At 40.6% G+C, this 19,860-nt stretch overlaps 1 protein-coding gene across 5 annotated transcripts in view; it reads left to right on the forward strand.

The window, feature by feature from the left end:
- The first annotated feature begins 5,700 nt into the window (after nt 1-5,700).
- The window catches only part of spaca6 (sperm acrosome associated 6), a 55,507-nt gene continuing 41,347 nt past the window's right edge, over nt 5,701-19,860 (forward strand). For 4 of the 5 annotated variants that reach the window (XM_026914277.3, XM_053235017.1, XM_026914274.3 and 1 more), the window contains exon 1: nt 5,702-6,051. Coding sequence is in view for 3 of the 5 variants with exons in the window: in XM_026914274.3 (XP_026770075.3) it covers nt 6,011-6,051 (41 nt within the window). In the remaining 2 variants the exon portion in view is untranslated. Of the gene's footprint in view, nt 6,052-19,860 lie in introns of all 5 variants that reach the window. The other variant, XM_053235023.1, reaches the window with a different exon arrangement.

Consider the following 19,860-nt stretch of genomic DNA (forward strand, 5'->3'; position numbering starts at 1 on the left):
CAGTTCTACAGTATCTGGCTTTACTCTGGATGCTGCCTGCAGTGGTAGTTGTGATAAACCATCTGCATTACAGTGGGATGCACTGTCCATGTACTGGATGTTGGATTCATGAGCTGCCATCATCAGAGCCCAGCGTTGTATCCGAGCTGTCGCCATGGGTAGAACTGCTTTAGTTGGATTGAAAATGGTTGTAAGCGGACGATGGTCTATAAGCATGGTAAACTTCCATCTGTACAGATATTGGTAGAATTTCTGTACTCCAAAGAAAATTCCAAGTGCCTCCCTTTCAATTTGAGCATAGTTTTGCTGTGCTTTGATCAATGTTCCCGAGGCAAAAGCTATTGGTTTTTCCTGCCCATCTGGGAGGATGTGAGAAATAACGGTGCCAACACCATATGGTGATGCATCACAGGCTAACATGATTGGAAGCTGTGGATTGTAATGTGTCAAAACACTCTGTGACAGCAACTGTTCTTTCACTTTGCCAAATGAAGCCTTGCACTGAGGAGACCACATCCACTGCTTTCCTTTGCATAAAAGAGCATTGGTAGGGGTTAGACAGATGCAAGATTGGGAATAAATCTATTGTAATAGTTTATGAGTCTTAGAAACGAACTGAGCTGATTGACATCCTTTAGTACAGGCGCATCCACTCTTGCCCTAAACTTTTCTGGTGACTTATGAAGACCATGTGCATCTGTGATGTGCCCCAAGTACTCCATTGAATCCTTAAAAAAAAAATCAAATTTTTCATGTTGGACACATAAACCAAACTCATTTAGTCAGTTTGGACTGACTGCGCCTACATTCCTGCAATGTTGCTGATCATCTGCCTCAACGCCAATATGTCATCTAGATAGCAATGACTGAGTAATCTGAGTAATAGAACATCCCCTTTGACATGGTGATAGTGAGGCATTTGCGTGAATTTTCCACCAAGGGCATCTGTAAGTATGCATTCGTGAGGTCCAGTGTGGTGAAGTGTTGGCCCCCTGGCAGTGATGCGAATTGGGTAATGTACAATACAAAGGGCAAGGTTAACTGTTATCTTAAAGTGCCCTCAAATCCTCACATCCCCTTTCCTTTTAACAACTGGCACAACAGACGTAGTCCAGTCACTACATGTCCCAGGGGAGATGACCTTCAGCTCCAGTAGTCAATCTATTTCAGCCTCTACCTTTGGCTTCGGTGCATAGGGGACATTATGTGCTTGGCAAAATTGTGCCTGATACTGTGGTTTAATGACACAGTAGCTTCAATACCCTTTAACATGCCAAATCCTTTCTTGAAGACATTTTATGCTTTCCTAGCACCGTCCGAAGTGAATCTTTACTCACACATTTTATTTCATGACAATTCAGCCGAATTTTCTTGAGCCACTCTCTGCCAAAAAGTGGTGATGCGGCTCTGTGTGGTGATCTTGCCTTCTGTTTGTTCATTTTTACTTTGACTATGATGATCCCTGCTGAAGAAACCATCTCACCTGTGTAAGTTCTCAGAACAACTTCTGTAGAATGCAGTGGTTTATGGGCTAACTGTGTGTTGTACAGTTCTCTTGAAATCTAGGAAATGGCAGCCCCTGTGTCTAATTCAATTTGTCCTTCTATTCTTGGCTTTACACTGATGGCAATTCCCTTTCTTAACCATTACCTGCAGTGCCAACTCAGTGTCAGCAGTGTCATCATTTGACAACTCTTTCACACCCACGTGATGCATTCTAATTTTTGTTGAAACTTTTTAATCTTCATTGACTTTCCCTTTTTATGTTTAGTCATGTCTTTACTTTTAGTTCTACACACTTGGCCTTTTTTGTAAAACTCATAGATGTGTCCCAAATTCACAGTGTTCACTCAGCTTTTTCAGAACTGTGACATATTATGTTACTGTTTATGACTTTTGGTGACTACTGTTATGAAACCGGAATCTTTCTGCAATTACAATGAGGTTCAGAGAGAAATGTGCGTCCAAAACAGCCACAATGTCATCATATGGCTTTGCACCCAGCTTATCCGGTGCGATTAGTCTACGCGGCAGTCCGTATGTAGCTGAGCCCATTACACTCAGCACCACAGCAACTCGTTTCTCGTCTGAAATGTCATGAGCCAGTTCTCCACCCTCACTCTTAAACAGGAGTTCAACAATCCTTGTTGCCAGTTTTATGTTATGTATTAACAATTTACGCACTATTTTAGAGAACACAAAAGAAATGCAGACACAGTCAGCAGGGGTTTCTCTAGTTACTTGGAGAGCTTTCTATTACCAAACAACATGGCGTACATGGATGAGCTTATAGCATCATCCAGGGTTCCGTAAACATTTTTGTCGCATACATCACACTGGCCATTGTCTGACTTTTTCCTGATTTTTGGTCAACGCGTTGAATTTGTTGCAAACCTTTCTAATTAATCGTTTGTGTACCCACACTTGTGTGTGTCTCTGCTGCCTGACAGATCCAAATATAATTACACTGACAGCATTTGTCGGATGACTGTATCCAGACCAACTTACAGAAATGTTTTGTAGTATCCATCAAAAACATATCCTCATGCTAGAAAAATTGGACAGTGTCTACCCTGCAAAAGCCCTGTTAGAGAGGAGTCAGTACAAGAAGTTGGTCCAGCAATAAAAACAGATTAAGTCAATAGTTTTAAATTAGTGCTCACTTAGGTTCTTATTGAAAAGGTAGTGCTTTGATCTTCTTTTGAAAGCAGTGACTCAGCTGTTTGGATAGCAAGGGGAAGTTCATTCCACCACCTGGGTGGCAGTACAAAAAAAGAGTCTTGATGCACATCTTGTTGTATCTTGAGTGATAGTGGGTCAATTCAAGCTCAAAGGGAATGTGATTTAGAGCAGAGCTTGATAAGTAGGCATCAGTCCACTTCTGATAATGTAAAGGAGAACCCTGCATTACCAAGGCAGGTTAGCATCACCTGAGGTTGGTCAGCTGACGATTGATGTTACATATGACAAAACAAAGCTTTCTGCAACAAGGATTAGATGAAGACATGGACAGATGTTAGTATGAGATGATTTATTTACCATAGTAAGAATAGAGGGCAAAGATAGAACACAAGTTAAGCACAATGAAACAAGATTTGTGTCATGAATTAACTGAAGCTAAAAATATCTTGTCAAACAGAAATAAATAAGTTCAATGGGCAAGTAAACTAGAAACACAGCATGTAGTTTAGATTCAAGGGTTAAGATTGCTCTATGTCTGACATGCCCCCTCAGATATTAATAATTTCCATTGACTAATTCTTATATGACTAATATATTAATAATAGACATTTTTCTTCATCCTCAGCTGTATAACAGAGGCCTGCTGGTTTTGTGCCAAAATACATTGATATTTGGAGCTATCTATGATTCCATCTATCTTGACTAGAGCCCTAGTCCCAGCTAAAGAGAAGTAGCCCCATAGCATGATGTTGCCACCAACATGCTTCACCGTGGGTATGGTGCTCTTGGGGTTAAGCGGTGTTGTTTTTGTGGCAGACATATCTTAGAATTATCCACAAAAAGTTCTACCTTGGTCTCATCAGACCATAACACATTTTGCCACATGGTTTGGGGTGATCAGGGCTTGGATGTTTTGGGGTTTCTGTCTGTCTTGTCCTTTTGTCTATTTTAGAGGGACATCCAGTTCTTGGTAACATCACTGTGGTGCTCCACGTTTTCTCCACTTGTTGACGATGGCCTTCATGGTGTTCTATGGCACATCTAATATTCTGGAAATTCTTTTGTACCCCTCTCCTGATCAATACCTTTTGACAATGAGATCAAGTACAAGCTTTGTAAGTTCTTTGCAGACCTCAGCAGTTGAATGAAACATGAGCTTAGGTTGAGGTTAATTCTGAGCATAGTGTGTCGTCCCCCCCCCCATTAAAAAAGGGTGTGTACACTTGTGCAACCATATTATTGTACATTTTTTTCTTTTCTCTTCTTCCTATTCAGTTTTCACTTGATTCGTGTTGGCTGTTATATCACAGTAAACTAGAAAATTATCTGACATTTATCTTGGTATCATTTTTATGTCACAGGAACCTCCTGTTTTAACAGACTGTAGACTTTTTATATTCACTGTATCAACTTCAGTGATAGAGGTAAGGTAAGGTTTGTGGTAGCCAAATTATGGACTGTGGAAAAATGCTGTGAAAAAATCTAATGTTACTGGTTCAGCTTCATATTTCTAAGCATTTGTGGGCTGTCTTTTTATTGACTTAAATGGGCCATTTCTGGGTTCTTGTATCAATAAAGTCTGTGTGGGCTAAAGCCACACATGCAGCACACTCCATCTTGAAAAACATATTGATTTCACAGTGAGATTTATGTGATCAATAACCATGCCCTTTCAAGATCAGCAGCAGGATAAGCAGACTGTACTCTCACATACTTACCTCTCACGCCCCCCATACCCACAAACATTCACCCTTTCTATCTTCTTTCTCACACAAACATAAACACACAATCACTCTCTGGAACACACCCTTCATATCTCTCTCTCTCTCTCTCTCTCATATACATATACAGTACACACAAACACAAAACACCCTTTGCCTATAGGTATGTCTGTCTTCCTTTATTTTATCTGCTTGCTTATATGTACAGCACCACTGGCTGTCATGCATGCAGATTAATACACATTTGGATTTCCTGTGCACTTCAGGCTTTTCCATCTTTGCAGGCATGTGGAGTAAAGTCTGGTGTGCTTCATCCTTTCCATTTGTTTAAGTGCAGTCAAAGGGAAACTGAAATTGATTTTGAGGTTTGAATGTGGCTTTTTTTACTTAATGCTCATGGTTTGGCCTGCTTACATATGTAATTGTTCTTAGTTTATAAATAGATACCTTGTATAAATGACTTTGATGATTGTGTACAAATAAACTGGTATTTTATTCTTAAATAATCATATTCTTAAATGTAAATAAACAGTTTAATAAACACAGTTCATGTACAATATTGTAAATGACAGTCACCAATCTGTTCTCAGTATCCAAAATTTCTAATATTTCATTAATAGTTCATTAACTCATATAATTCATTGTTCAGCACCTGATATATAGAATCATTTCTTTCTACTTTGTGCATTGCCATATTAAGTACTAAACAAGAAAAATTTAATGATAAACTATTTTGTTAGCACTGAATTATATTTTAAAATACGTATTGTTTGCCATTAATAAAATACATCTCTTCTGAAATTCTCTGATTGTAGTTGTCTTATATTTAATATGTATTTTATCAATTGTATTTAGCTACATATTTAAATATTTAACTTATGTTTACTTACATACATACTTATTTAACCTAACAGTTGCATTTATTGAAATATCCCTAATACACCATCTTGTCCCATGTAAAAATCTGTGAGCTTCTCACTTTCTCTGTTTTGTGTCTCCTGCAGTATTGGAGCAGTTAATTTTACAGTTGTGCCCATGAGAGAACATAATTAAAATATAGAAAATAATTAGTATATTAAAATGAAATAGAATTTATTATATAGTTGCATGCTAGTGTGCTTTTGACATCACTGCTACAAAAGAGGAAATTTGGGGTAGAAAAAATGAAGGCAAAAGTAGGAGGGTGAGTCCCCCTCTCTGATACACTCCTCCTCTTTTCCTCCCACTTAGATATTTCTTCCTAAGCCACCCCCTTTTCCCTGTCCTTTCCTCCTTTCACATTAACACCCCCCTCTCAGCTCTATCACTCATTGGCCAAGCATGCTTCTCATTCAGAAATTTGGTCTCCACTTGAATCCTCGCTTGTCCATTCTTTTACAGTATAAATTTCATCTCCCTCCTCCCCTTTTATCCATAAAGGAAAGGAAAGAAGAAGGAGAGAGAGAGAGAGTGTCTACAAAGAGAGTGATTAGGAGCAAGAGAGAGAAAGAAAAAGCATAAGCAGAGAAGGAGCACAAGAAGGGAGCAGGATCCAACGAAGAGGACTGTGATTAATGGGAGAGAGCAGAAAAATAAAGTGAGGGAGGAACATGGAATGATGGACAGCCATGCTGGAAATGAAACCACAGCTTCTCTCCTCCACTTCACGGTATTTAATGCCTTTATTTCAATATTTTCTAATTTATTAGCCATTTCTTGTAATCTCCCATTTTTCTTCTGTGCATATTCTCCCATCTATTTCTCCAGGTATTTCATTAGAGCATATCAGTGCATATTTTCCTCGTAGTGGTATGAAAAAGAGGCCATCCATGTGGGCACTCTGAGTCATTTTTCTTCTTTCTCCTACCTTCATACCTCATCCATACTCAAATATTGTTAAGAGGAAACCGCTAACCTATGCTTTCTAGTTAAAGCACTGCATCGCTTATCATGTGCTCAGGTCCAGATATAAAGATACTTATTTACTGTAACTTTAGCATTGCACAAATCTAAGATGGCCCGATAAAGGGGATGTAACCTATATATCTATAGCTTACTTGCAGACCCACATGTCAGCTTACTTTTTTCACACTCTGCCATTATGTGCAAAGATTGATGCTTCCTTGGACAAACTGTAGCCTTACTCTCTGGTGCTTGATTTTAGAGTCTTTTTTTTTTTTTTTAAAGTGCAATCCGTTCATTGTATTCCTCCTCCTCCCCCACTCAGCACACTCCCTTCATGATCCTCCAGGTCCCATGTTTCTGTGCCTTCAAAAGGTTAGGTCTAACCACAGTGCCTGTTTGTAGTTAGGAGCTGAAATAAACAGTGTCTAATCATAATGTTTTTCTGGTGTTTGGGAAGTGAAGTTTTCCATAGGAATCTGTGGTGCCTTCTTCCAGCTCCTTCCATCCCTTTCTCCATCTTCATGTCTTTCGTTTTCCCATGCCACCTGATTGCCCCTGTTGAGCAGTCACCGACATTGTATTTAATTCTTCTTCTATATTTCTACATACTACTTTGTTGTACCCGAAGAAGTTCCTGTGCTATGCTGTGTTATGCTATGCATAATATTGTGCAGGCCTAAACACAATGGCAATGCATATGAAATGGCTTACACTTTACTGTGTGTATGAAAAAGTCTCTTGCTCATGGCACATTATTAATGTGTGGGCACATTAATTTGCGTGGTATTTTATTTGCATGTTTGGTTTACTGTGCTCACATGAAGCTTCTGCTTTAGCCCTAAACACGCAAGTGGTAGGTCCGTTGAGCTGAACACAAAACCATTGAGTTAATCTCTTTACCAAGTTGTCTTAGAATACAACATAATTTGCCAATTAGCTTCTCTGTTGTGCACCAGCATGCTAATTCTATTTATTCCGGACAATGTTTTAACCTCAAAAGCCAACATAAGGATTAGCCCAAAATAGCAGAGTCAAATGTGTCAACAATTCAAAAAGGAAACACTTCATTCTGAATGTGACATTACAAATTATCTGAGGTGGCAATGGAGCAAGGTATGCTTTCAGACCTATGAGTTTATAAAAAAAAAAATTCAATGCAATTACTCATAGCAATGGCTTTGATTATATATAGAACATAGTATACAGGGAATGGAAGGCTGTTCAAGGCTATGGCATTCTTCATGGAAAACTGACATCATGTGACCGTGCTTGATGCACTCATGCAGTCATAGTCCATGTTATGCAGATCCCACAGGAATAGATGTACCAACTGTGTTCCAGTTGTACCTTCAGATGGGCTGCTTAAGATTAAGGTGCTTAATCTTAAGAGTGTAGCTCCTGATTTGAACCAGCACCACACTGTTATAGATCACCATGTGACATTTCAGAATGGTATGTTATCAGTGGTTAAGACATGAATATTTCTGTTGTCTACTTTGTAATGTCAAACAGTGTACAAAGGAAAATGTACAATTCTGTGACAGAGGACAGGTATAGTAGGATCCAAAGGCCACTTCCAAGAACTAGTTACATTTCATCAGTTATAATAACATAATGACTTTCTTCACTAATATAAATTAAAAAAGTAAATACTGAAAGCATTAGCTATTATAGCTAATAATAAGAAAACTATTAAGACAGCATCTTTTTAAAATTATTTTTAATCACAGACTGAAACTAAATTACAATTATCACAATTACATTAGATGGTCCTGGTCTGTGAGTTACAGTTTTTTTTGGTGATTTCACAAAACTAGCAAAACTAGTTCTGTTTTTTAATACTCAAATTGTATCACAAACCTATCACACAACCAACAACTCTAGAAAAACTGTTATTATTTGTCAAAATGGTGAGATTTGTATTCAACTGCAGGATTTATTTAGAAAGACAAAACTAAATTTACAAATCCAACTCATATTCAACAAACGTGCAAGAGATCGGTTGAAGAGCAAACAGGAATAAATGGGGGCAAAACCTAAACTAAAGTCAAGGGACAAACCAGAGAAAATTAAACAGGAATATTGTGCACAATGAACAGAAGGCTTGGATTCTAGACAAGCTAGGAGCGAAACCTCAGAATGTTGAGAGTCGAGTCTGTTTAAAGCCTGTGTGTATCATCGAAGACAGGTGAGTCAGTTAGAAGTTTAGTGATTGTGATCTGATGAATAGATGACATGTTAGAACATGTGATGTGGTTTGTAGTTCGGTAAGCTGCTGGCAATTTGAGTCCAGTGTGAAAGTGTTATGTTGCAGGGGAGAATTCTGGGAGTTTGAGTTTCCATTGGATAATGATGTGACATCATTCTTCGTGATCTACAAACCTCATTTGTTGTGAGAACCTTAGTTTGCATTGATGGGTTCTCTCCCAAACTTGTTTGCTTCTACAGAACCAATTATCGACTGATGGAGTCTCGAGAGGGGTGGTATTCCATGGAAATAGTGGAGGTCGATATCTGTGCAGACACTGAAAGGGAGCTGAATGACACAGAGAGTTTTGGGCATATTCGGCCCAGGGGAGATATTGAGAACAGTCCTCCTCGTTATTTGCACAAAAGGTTCTCAGGAATTTTTCAATCCCTTGATTTACTCTTTCAAATTGACCGTTAGTTTGGGGGGGTGGTACATTGAGGTTAAGCTCAATGTGATTCCCAGCTTTTCCATAAAGGACCTCCACACTTGTGACATGAATTGAGCTCCCTGATCTGACACAATATTCTCTGGTAATCTGAAGAATCAAAACATTGGGGTGAAAAGGAGCTCTGCCATTTCAAAGGCTGAAGGTAATGGTGGCAAGGGTATGAGCCACAAGGATTTTGAAAAATGGTCAATGACAACTAGAATGACTGTGTGCTGTTGGGAGGGTGGAAGGTCAGTGATAAAGTCCACTGTAATGTGGGACCAGGGGAGTTGTGGCACCGGTAACAGGAATAGATTCCCAGCAGGAAGGTGCCTAGGGACTTTGGCTTTAGCACAGTCTGAGCAAGAAGAAATTAATTACTGCATATTTGTAATCATAGAAGCCCACCTGTGTCTCGTTTGGAGTAAATGGAAGGTTTTCTGAAACCTGGGCTGGCCTGTGGCTATTGATACGTGTGCCCACATCGTCAACTTCTCTCGAAACTGAGTTGGCACAAAGATCTTGGAAGCTGGGCAAAAGGATTGTGAGGGCATGTTCCTGTAAGCTTGGGTAATTTCCTGGTCAATGTCTCATGTAATAGCCCCAGTGAAGCATGATTCGTGGTGGATTGGTTCTGCGTCATCTGTAGTGGGGAGTGAGGGATAAACTGAAGAGAGATCTTTGGTATTTTTGGAGCCTGGAAGATAAGTGATGGTGTAGTGGAATTGGTCGAAGAACAGTGCCCACCTGGCTTGTCTAGGGGTTAGCCTCTTGGCTGTTTTCATGTGATCCATGAAGATAACGGGCATTCTCCTCCCTCCAGCCAGTGCTGTCATTCTTCCAAAGCCAGTTTCACTGTCAAGAGTTCTCTGTTATTTACAGTCATGTTCATAGTCGTGCTCAGTGGGAGAGGGTTTTTGTGAAAAGAAGGCCATTGGGTGAAACTTAGTTCTTTTACCTTGTTTTTGTGACAACACACCTCGCACTTCAGTTTCAGATGAATCTACCTCCACTATGAATGGTGTAGAAGGATCAGGGTGTTTCAAGATGGGAGCCAAAGTAAACACCTCTTTTGTGTGTTGAAAGGCTTTTGTGTTGAAAATTTTGCAAAGGCCAGAAATCTTTGGAGATCTTTTATTGTCTTTGGGATGGGCCAGTCCACGACTGCTCTGATCTTGGTTTGATCCATATACATTCCTCCCTAACTGATGACATATCTTAAGAAGGAAATTCTGTTCATGTGAAATTCACATTTCTCTCCCTTTACATACAGATGATTCTCCTGTAGTTGGGTTATGTGTTGTTCCAGGGAAGGGGAGTGAATCAAAAGGTCAGCTATGTAGGTTATGACACCTTTCCCCAACATGTCCTGTAAAACATAATTTATTAGTGCCTGAAAAACTTCTGGCACATTAGAGAGCCCATATGGCATGACATTATATTCATAGTGGCCAGAGGGGGTGCTAAAGGTTTTCCACTCGTCTCCTTCACGAATATGAATTAACTTATATGCACTCCTAAAGTCAAGCTTGGCGAAAATGACTGTTCCTTGAGCTGTTCTAGTGCTGCAGGCAGTGGATAACGGTACTTGACAGTCACTTGATTAAGGCCTCCTTAATCACTACAAGGCAAAAGGCCTCCTCTCTTTTTAGGAACAAAGTAGAAGCTGGCAGAGGCTGTATACATAGATGGCCAGATAAATCCTTGTTGGAGTGCTTCCATTATATATTCCTCAATAGATTTTTTTTTTTTGGCGACAGAAAAGGGATAAATGCAGTTCAGTGGGGGCATGGCATTTGAGAGGAGGTCAATGGCACAATCATAGTGTCAGTGAGGTGGTAGGCAATATTTTTTGGCCTTTGGACTAAACACTTCCTTGAACTGGGCATAACAGGGTGGTATTCCTATTGTGGGTTCGGTTTCTGGACTTTCTATGGAAGTGGAAGCATTGAGTGTGCTGGGTAATTTCAGACATGATCGGTGACAGTAGGGTGAGTTTCTTAGTATTTTGTTTCCAGACCAAGAAACAAGGGGATTGTGCAGTTGGAGCCAAGGAAGGCCGAGGACAATGGGATATTTGGGTGAAATTGTGATAAGGAGTGAAAGTTGTTCAGAGTGCATTTCCAGTGTAACAGGTGAAGTGTGGTGCATGATGTCATGATGTTTCCTCCTATTATTGGTTGACCATCCAGACCTTTCACAAGGAAATGAAATAGAGGTGGTATTAGCTCTATCTGGAGTTCTTCCTCCAAGCTTTGCTCCATGAAGTTGCCAGTGGCATCTTTGTCGAGTAGCACTGGAATGACAGAGCAAGTGTCTGAGTAACAGAGCAAGTGCATCTGGGAGAACAGCTGATTTAAGGTAGCATGAATGTTTGCTAACTGCTGCTGTTGCTCCTCCACCACTTTGCCTTGGACTGTGAATGCCTGCTGAAACTCTTTTAATCCTGTTGGATCCATGTTTGGTGAAGTTTTCTGTCACAACAGTTATATTTGGATTCAATTGCAGGATTTATTTAGAAAATGGCAGACAAAACAAACGGGCAAATCCAACTCATATTCAAGAAACATGCAAGAGGCCAGGTGAAAAACAAACAGGAATTAAATTGAAGCAACCTGAATTGAAGTTAAGGAACAAACCAGAGTTTAAAAAAAACAGGAATATCATGCACAATGTATTCAACACTAGACAAGCTAGGGGTGAAACTTTGTACAGAATGTTGAGAGTATGACTGAAGACAAGTGAGTCAGTTACAAGTCTGGTGATTGTGATCTGATGAATGGATGATGTGTTTGAACATGTGATGTAGTTTGTAGTTCAGTAAGCTGCTTGGAATGGCCTGTTAATATAAAAGAATTATTATTATTATTATTATTATTGATGTTGTTGTTGTTGTTGTTGTTGTTGTTATTGTTGTTGCAGAAATTCACAGATGTCTGTATGAATTTACATGAGCAGATTCCTGGCAGAAAATCTATTTAGCTGGTAGTAGTAGTAGTAGTAGTGTTTGCTTTGCATGTGTATAGTAGCGCTGTATTTGCATAATTTTCTAGTCAAGTAGATTGTGGTGCCTTGTGTGTGTGCATGTGTGGCAGGAAGCAGTGGTATAGTGGGGGTTAACATGTGATGGAATGTGTTTTATGTGACCGTAGAGAATTCCTTAGTTCATTATTAATAGATCACATCTCTGCCTTTGTTTTTACTTCTTTGGTCTGTCTTTACCTCCATCACCCCAGCCCCAACATTACCAAATTTTATTCTTTTCCATCTATCTTAGGTCTAAAAGCATGAAATGGAAGAGTGTGTCTGTCTGTGAGTTATATAAATGCAGCGATGTACATTGCTCATTTTGCCACAAACTGGTATTAATATATGATTCATGCTTCGGTGTACCTTTAAATTTAGGGTTGATGAACATATTTTTGTTGTTTTTATATACTCATTCAGTGCAAAGGACTTTACTTGTGTTGAAACAAAATAAAATAAAACAAAACAAAACCCCACCATGACTGAATCTGTTCTGACATCACAGATATGCCATATGATTTTTCTGCTATATGCACTCAAGATGATATTTGTGTATGATGATATACAGTGAAAAGGAAACCTGAAATTGTTGTTTCATAAATATTACTCTGTGATACTAGTATATCACAATGAATATTGTTTCTGGGTGCAGCACATGTCTTTGAATGATTTATGATTTTTTTCTATAGTATATTTTATAAGCAGTTGTTAAATTACTCATGGGTATGAACTATCATTGAGCAATCCTCTTCATAAATTTACCAGAGACGATATCTAAATATAAATTGGTGTTGCAGTGTTATGTCCTTTTTGCAAATGTGCTATATAGCAGATACTATTATATACAGTCTGTCATCCTTGACCAGAAGAGACAGGAAGAAGAAGGTGAAGATGATACCCAGTGCGTTATTTGAGAGAGGTTCAAAAGAGTGCCATGTGCACTCTCTGGAAACTGAAGAGCAGATGTTTATATCTCAGGTTATGTACCTGGGGATTGATGACCAGTCTGGTATGTCTGTGCCTGAGGGTATGTCTGGCACTGACAAATTGTTACTACGTGACTTAGACCTTCAGGGGTTTTACTCCATATAAATTTTTTTACTTTTTTCTGAGAAAAAAAAAACAGAAAAAACAAACAAACCAATACATGTTTAAGAGTGCGTTGAAGCTGAGATATGACAGAGACAGAAACCCTAAGTTTGAGATCATTGCCTCCAGCAGACTTACTTAGCCACTTGTTTAGTAGTACAGGCTGATGAAGCTTTGCGCATAAAGCTGTGATGCATACAGCTCAAATATAGAAGAGCTAATATGCTGGTTAGTAAATCATCTGACACACTGACAATGGTTATACAGTACCACACCTGCTACTGGCCCTTATGGAAATTATGCTTCCAGCAAGAGATGCAGTGGTCACAGAAATCTTACAGACAGCACTTCAAGCAAATTACTGGAGCTGTTAATGCAGATGAGGAGTTTGGTTGCTTGCAGTTGTTTGGCAAATGCTTGTAAATGTTGATAAAAAATTTCTACCATTTGTTTACCACTGACAAGTTTTTATCATGATGGAGCCAAGTAAAAACACATTGCACCAGCTGCTGTTGCCACATTGACAGGTCTTTGATGCACAGGCCAAGGAAGCATTAAAAGATTGCGTCCTTCTGTCTAAGACAAGAACAAAAGACATGATGCAACAGATTGCCCTTAGGCACTCACATGTGCCGGCACAACATTCCTGCAGAATTTGGTTTCAAAGATGAGATGCGGCAGGGACCACATTGGTGGCACCACAGCAGCACAGAACACAGAGGCTGTTTCATGTCAAAAAGGGCATTTTCAAAAACATGGTTTACTGAAACTGCCAGGGTTTCCTTATGTCGTTCCTGAATTCCCTTGAGTAACAGTGGGATGGCTAATCCCTCTGCAATTAGTGCTTTGGCGCATGATAACAAAAAGACTAGTGACTATTAAGCACGTACATTTAAAGAATGGAAGTGGCCAAAAAATTTACAAAAAATAATAATGTACAACGTGCTTAGTAGTCACTGGTCTTTCTGTTAACATGCTCCAAAGCTCTAACTGCAAAGGGATGAACCATCCCACCGTTAGTCATATGAATTCAGGACCGACACTGGGATACCTAAGCCAACTGGCTATGCTGACTGCAGAAGTGAAAAACAGGCAATAGAAATAGTACATGGAAAGCCTAACTGTTTTTTTAAAACTATTTTCTAATTCACACCATTTTGGATATGATAGACTTACATGTCTTCTTAAATTTATTGTTGTTCTGTGTGCTACCCAAACCAGATTGATGTGATTGGTGAACAAACATGACAGATTTGTAACCTTAGGCCTGAAGGTGACAGGTCAACTCCATCTGTGAACTCAGTCTCCCAGAATACACTGTGGCCTACAGACATGACTGCCTTGGACTATGCTATGCAGAATCCATCACAGTTGACACATTCGCAATCACCTGACTTTTGAGTACACTCATCTGTTACCAATCACACACATACACACACACACACATAAAAAGGACTCACACTCACAAACACATTGCAAAGTAAATGCTCAGTTTGTGCTCTGCCTCTGATGATTGCCAAGCCTTATTATCCAGTGTTTCTTATCCTGGTTTCTTGGCTTTGCTAGTTTCCTAGTTTTCTGAGATTTTACTTAAATATTTATGCTGTTTGTGCCTTGTCTGACCTATGGATGTTTATTGACCTTGATCTTGCCCAGCATTTTGGAATTGTGTGCCTGCCTGTGAGTAAAAAGACATTCAACTACATCTGCATCCATTTCTGCCTCCAATTATATGACAGATTACTTTGCTGATAATATGGATGCAGCAGGAGAGCCGGATTGGTGGCATGCTATCAGGATACATGGACAGCTGATGGGAGAGCAGTGGCAGCGTCTAGCCAGCCTTGTTGCTAAAGTCAACCCCCTCTCACAAGCCCTTGCCTTCACAGCGTCCCTCCCCAGTGCCCAGTACGCTGATTCCAGCGCCAGACATGTTCACAGGTGACGCATCCCTCTGTAACAAATTCCTTCTACTAGAGCTGAATAATATCTTGTGCTTCATGAATCCGCTCACCGGCAGAGCGCTGGACCATGACGGTGTGGGAGCAAGGGGGCTAACCCACATCCTCTTATGAGCGGTTCACAGAACTATTTCGCCATGTGTTTGATCACTCACCTGAGGGGAATGAGGTGGGAGAGCAGCTTGTCGGTAGAGGATGGAATGACGCAGCCCTGAAAGCCGCATTTCACTGCGGTCAAAACCCGGACATGCTTATGGAGATGGCGTGCCACTATGAGCTCACCCTAGACTCCCTGATCGACCTCGCCATTCACCTGGACCACCTACTTCACAACCGTCGCCCTCTCCAGGAGACTGGGGGCTCTCTGCATGTGAACATCCCTCTTGAATCCATGCAACTAGGGCACACCAAGCTCAGCAAGGAAGAAAGGAAGAAACAATGTCATGAGCACCACTGCTTCTACTACGGTAGCCCCGACCATCTCATTGGGCTATGCCCGCTACATGCTAGGTCTGCCCTCTGGCGGGAGCTCCAACCACCGCATGGAAAAAGTGAGTTCATTCCAGTCTTTATCTCACCATTTGACAATGCTTCAGGTTTCAGTACAACATTCAGGTGTAAGTGTCAGGTGTTTCTGTTTTAACAGCGCTAATTGTCTCTGGGTCAGTGGGAAACTAATCGACCCGGACACGGTGACCCGTCTGAACACCCTGACCTAGCCATTATCACGCCCTATAAATATCCATGCCATTGATGGAGGGCCCATCGGGGGAGGCACAATCAACCACTGTATACAGCCTCTCCTTCTCCAAGTCAGCACGCTCCACCAGGAGCAAAGTTTGTTCTTTGTGACCATCACATCCAAGCATCCTATCATCCTGGGGTTTCCCTGGATGCAGCTTCACAACCCCCAAATATCTTGGATGGACAAATAAATCACCCGCTGGTCAGCTGATTGTTACCATCACTGCCTCCTAACACCTCTGCTTTGTGTGGCTTTGACCTCTGTGGAAAGCCCAGAGCATCTTTCACCCCTAGATACCCTAGGCCCACCAAGAAGTATTCAGTAAGGCCAAAGCCAGGGTTTTTTACCTCTTCACTGCACATATGAATGTGCGATTGAGCTACTGCCCAGAACCACTCCTCCCCGCAATAGGATCTACCCATTCTCCATTGCGGAACAGAAAGCCATGGAGTAATACATCCAGGAGGCATTACAACAAGGATACATCTGACCTTCAGGAGGGAAGGATCAGGCCTTGCACTGACTATTGTGGACTCAACCAAGTCACAGTGAAGTACTGATATCCCTGATAACCCTGGTCCTGGCAGCCCTCAAACAACTCTGTCCTGCTCAGATATTCACGAAGTTGAACCTTCTCAGTGCATATAATCTGGTGCACATCTGGGAGGGAGATGAGAAGAAGACTGCTTTTGGCACCACCTGCGGCTACTATGAGTATTGTGTCATGCGGTATGGGCCATTTTGTGCCCCTCAACTGTTCGTCAAAGGGGAGAAGTGGAGTTTCACAGGTTTCGCACCATCTCATTTCTGGGCTATATCATTAGCCCAGATGGACTTTCTATGGACCAGGTCAAAGTCTCCACTGTCATTGAATGGCCCATGCTCAAGATTGTCAAAGACCTGCAGGGATTCCTTGGGTTTGCAAACTTTTATCAGTGCTTCATTCGGGGTTTCAGCTCCATTGCTAACCTCACTCCTCTAGAAGGGGGCGAAGTGTCTGGTAGCCGCCAAGGAGGCCCTCAACCAACTGAAAACAGCATTCACCACACCGCCTATTATCAGACATCCTGACCCATGGTGGCCCTTTGTGGTGGAAGTGGATGTGTCAGAAATGGGCATGGCAGCCATTCTGTCCCAGTCATTTGGAGAAAAACCCAAACTGCACCCATTGGGAACCAAGAGCTACTGGCAGTAAAGGCCCTCGAAGAGTGGCGCTGACCTCCTGGAATCCCATGGCCACACCATCCTGGTCATTATCAACAGAATTCTCAAAATCGATATGCCTCATTCCACTGCCCAGCTTGCCCACAGCCTTCGCCACAGCCGAGCTCCTGTTCAGCCACAGGTTCAGGTATTTTGGGATTCCAGAGGACATTGTCAGGGACCAAGGCACTCGGTTTACCTCTCGAATTTGGTCCAGCTTTATGGACAAACTGGGAGTGACCGTCAGCTTAACATCAAGTTACCATTTGCAAACTAAAGGACAGGTGGAGAGGGCCAATCAGGAAAATGGCCACTTCCTGAGAACATTCTGTGCCACACAACTAAACCTTTCCAGTGCTTGGATACCAGCCTCCTCTGTTTCCTTGGAATGCTAACCCAACCAATTCACCAGCAGTGGACGAATGGTTCCAGAGAAGTGGATAGGTGTAGGAAAGCACCCATCTAGAACAAGTGGTCACGTCAAATAAGGATAACCAAATGAGGATCAAACAGGAGTCTGGCTCACCACGAAAGACCTCCTGCAAACCCAAGCTTGCAAGAAAGTAAGCCCCAGATAAAGCAGCACCCTTAAAGATCTTACAACAAATCATAGAGGTTACCCTAAAAACTGGACCTGCAATGAGACTGCCTCAACGCCCCTTCATTCCATGTTTCCTGCCTGAAACCCATCATAACCGGACCCCTAGCCACTGACATTCCACCTCCTGCCCCTCCATCCCCCCACGACATCGAAGGCCAGCCCACATACCTGTATATCTACTACATTACCCAGATTACAAACATGGCCACTATGGACTACAACACCCAGCACCAACAGAGACGGTCACATTCAAGTTCACCATCTTACAAATTACGCACCCGTTCACAATTACAGACCACAGTATATAAGGGCTCTCAATCCACACTCACCTTGAGAAGTATACATTCTGTGATTCCCTCCAGTTCTTTACCAAGGCTTTGTATTGCCATAGTCTGCCAGGTTATAGATCTTGTTTTGTGCTTTATGTTTTTGCCTTAGTCTTGCGTAGTTAAACACGTGACTCTGTCTGTTTTATGACTGATGTTTAATCAGCTTCATAGACAGCCTGAAGATCATTGAGATTACTGGGGATGGTGCCATTTGGGGGCTGTGGAGATGGCTTGGGGATCTCATATGGGGAGTTGTACTGTGATGGTTTTGGACTGCAACAAAGTGGACTTCATGTGAAAAATGTAATGAATTTACTGGTTGAACAATTGCACTATTTGTCCATGTAGTACACAGTTATAGAAGGGATTTATTTATAATTGCACTACCCATTATCACCCAGATGAGGATGGGTTCCCTTTTTGAGTCTGGTTCCTCTCAATGTTTCTTCCTCATATGCTCATTAGAGACAAATTTACATATTTACAATTTATTTTGATTTAATTTAATTTGATCGTATTTATTTCTGTAAAGCTGCTTTGTGACAATGTCCATTGTTAAAAGCGCTATACTAATAAAATTGAATTGAATTGAGCTTCACACAGGTTCCAACAGCGAAAAACAATTTCACACTTACATGTTAAATAAAATGTTTACAGTTTTATTTACGTTAAAGTATCTAGAATTATTGTACATTTAATGATTTTGAGATCATCTTTTAAAAGCATTCCAAAACGTAATGCATCAACCAAAGGTCGTGTAAAGAAAAAAAGTGAAATTGCAGCATAATAATCTGTAAAGTGTTCAATTGACTGATTGACTGAGAATGATTTGATATCCTAACACCATTGATACTGCTGACTATTATGGTTGAATAAATTGGTTTATTCAAAAAGAACAATGTTATATTTATTGGATTTCTGTGGAGTTTATGCTTTACTTACACATACATAAAAATGCAGCAAGATGGATAGAAACTGGCAAAAGCAGAAAATATGATAGGTGGTGCTGTGAAAAATTCTCATCACAAGGTCAGAAATGACTTAAAAGTGGCTACTTTTTGATATCTGGTTTAAATAATCATTTGCTATTGAATCCTCCTTAAATAGTTACATAAGCCAGTTCAAAAGTATTCTACTTAAGGATTAAGAGTGTATTTAGTGCACCTTGCAGAACAAAAATCCTCCTGAATCAGAGGAAATATCACACACACAAGCACATATAAAAGATAATGTTGTTTCCAAGCAACCAGTCTATATTTAATGCCAAACTATATATAATAGTAAAATGATCAATAATGATTGCTAATGATGAGCACAGTATCCTGTGAATTTCTCAAACCTTGGAATATCACAACCACAAACAAAATTAATACATTCACATATCCACTGGTTAGGACACACTTTAAACATTGTACACATTAAAGAAGCAGAATAGCAAATGTGTGTATGTGTGCATGCATGGGTGTGTTATACTTGTTCCTTTTTATCAGCATGCTTGAAACTCAGACTTTTAGAGGGCATAGATGGTGAGCCAGAGAGAAGTTGATATGGTCATGGTCATTCAGCAAAGTTTGAAATGCTGTTCTAAACTGAAGCCTGTCTGCTCTCTCAGAGAGTTCAAAAAAATCAAAACCAGGAGATCAAAGGTCAAATGTCAAGGTGTAGAAAGCATGGTTTTTCCACCTCTCTCCTCCAACAGATTTCTGGTTTCTGGTTCATCCTCCCTCGCCTGCTGCCCCTTACAATCCCAGTAAGCCCCCAGCTCCCCCTAGTTTTGTCCCAGTTAGAGGCTCGCTGTAACACACACACACAACATTCAAGAATTCAATAATTCAAGATCTGAGCCACCCCCATACCAGAAAGTCAATAACAATACTGGAATGAATCTTTCTTTCTTTCTTTTTCTTTCTTTCTTTCTTTCTTTCTTTCTTTCTTTCTTC

The sequence above is a fragment of the Pangasianodon hypophthalmus genome, chromosome 1 (genome assembly GCF_027358585.1).
Source record: "Pangasianodon hypophthalmus isolate fPanHyp1 chromosome 1, fPanHyp1.pri, whole genome shotgun sequence".
Lineage (NCBI taxonomy): Eukaryota > Metazoa > Chordata > Actinopteri > Siluriformes > Pangasiidae > Pangasianodon > Pangasianodon hypophthalmus.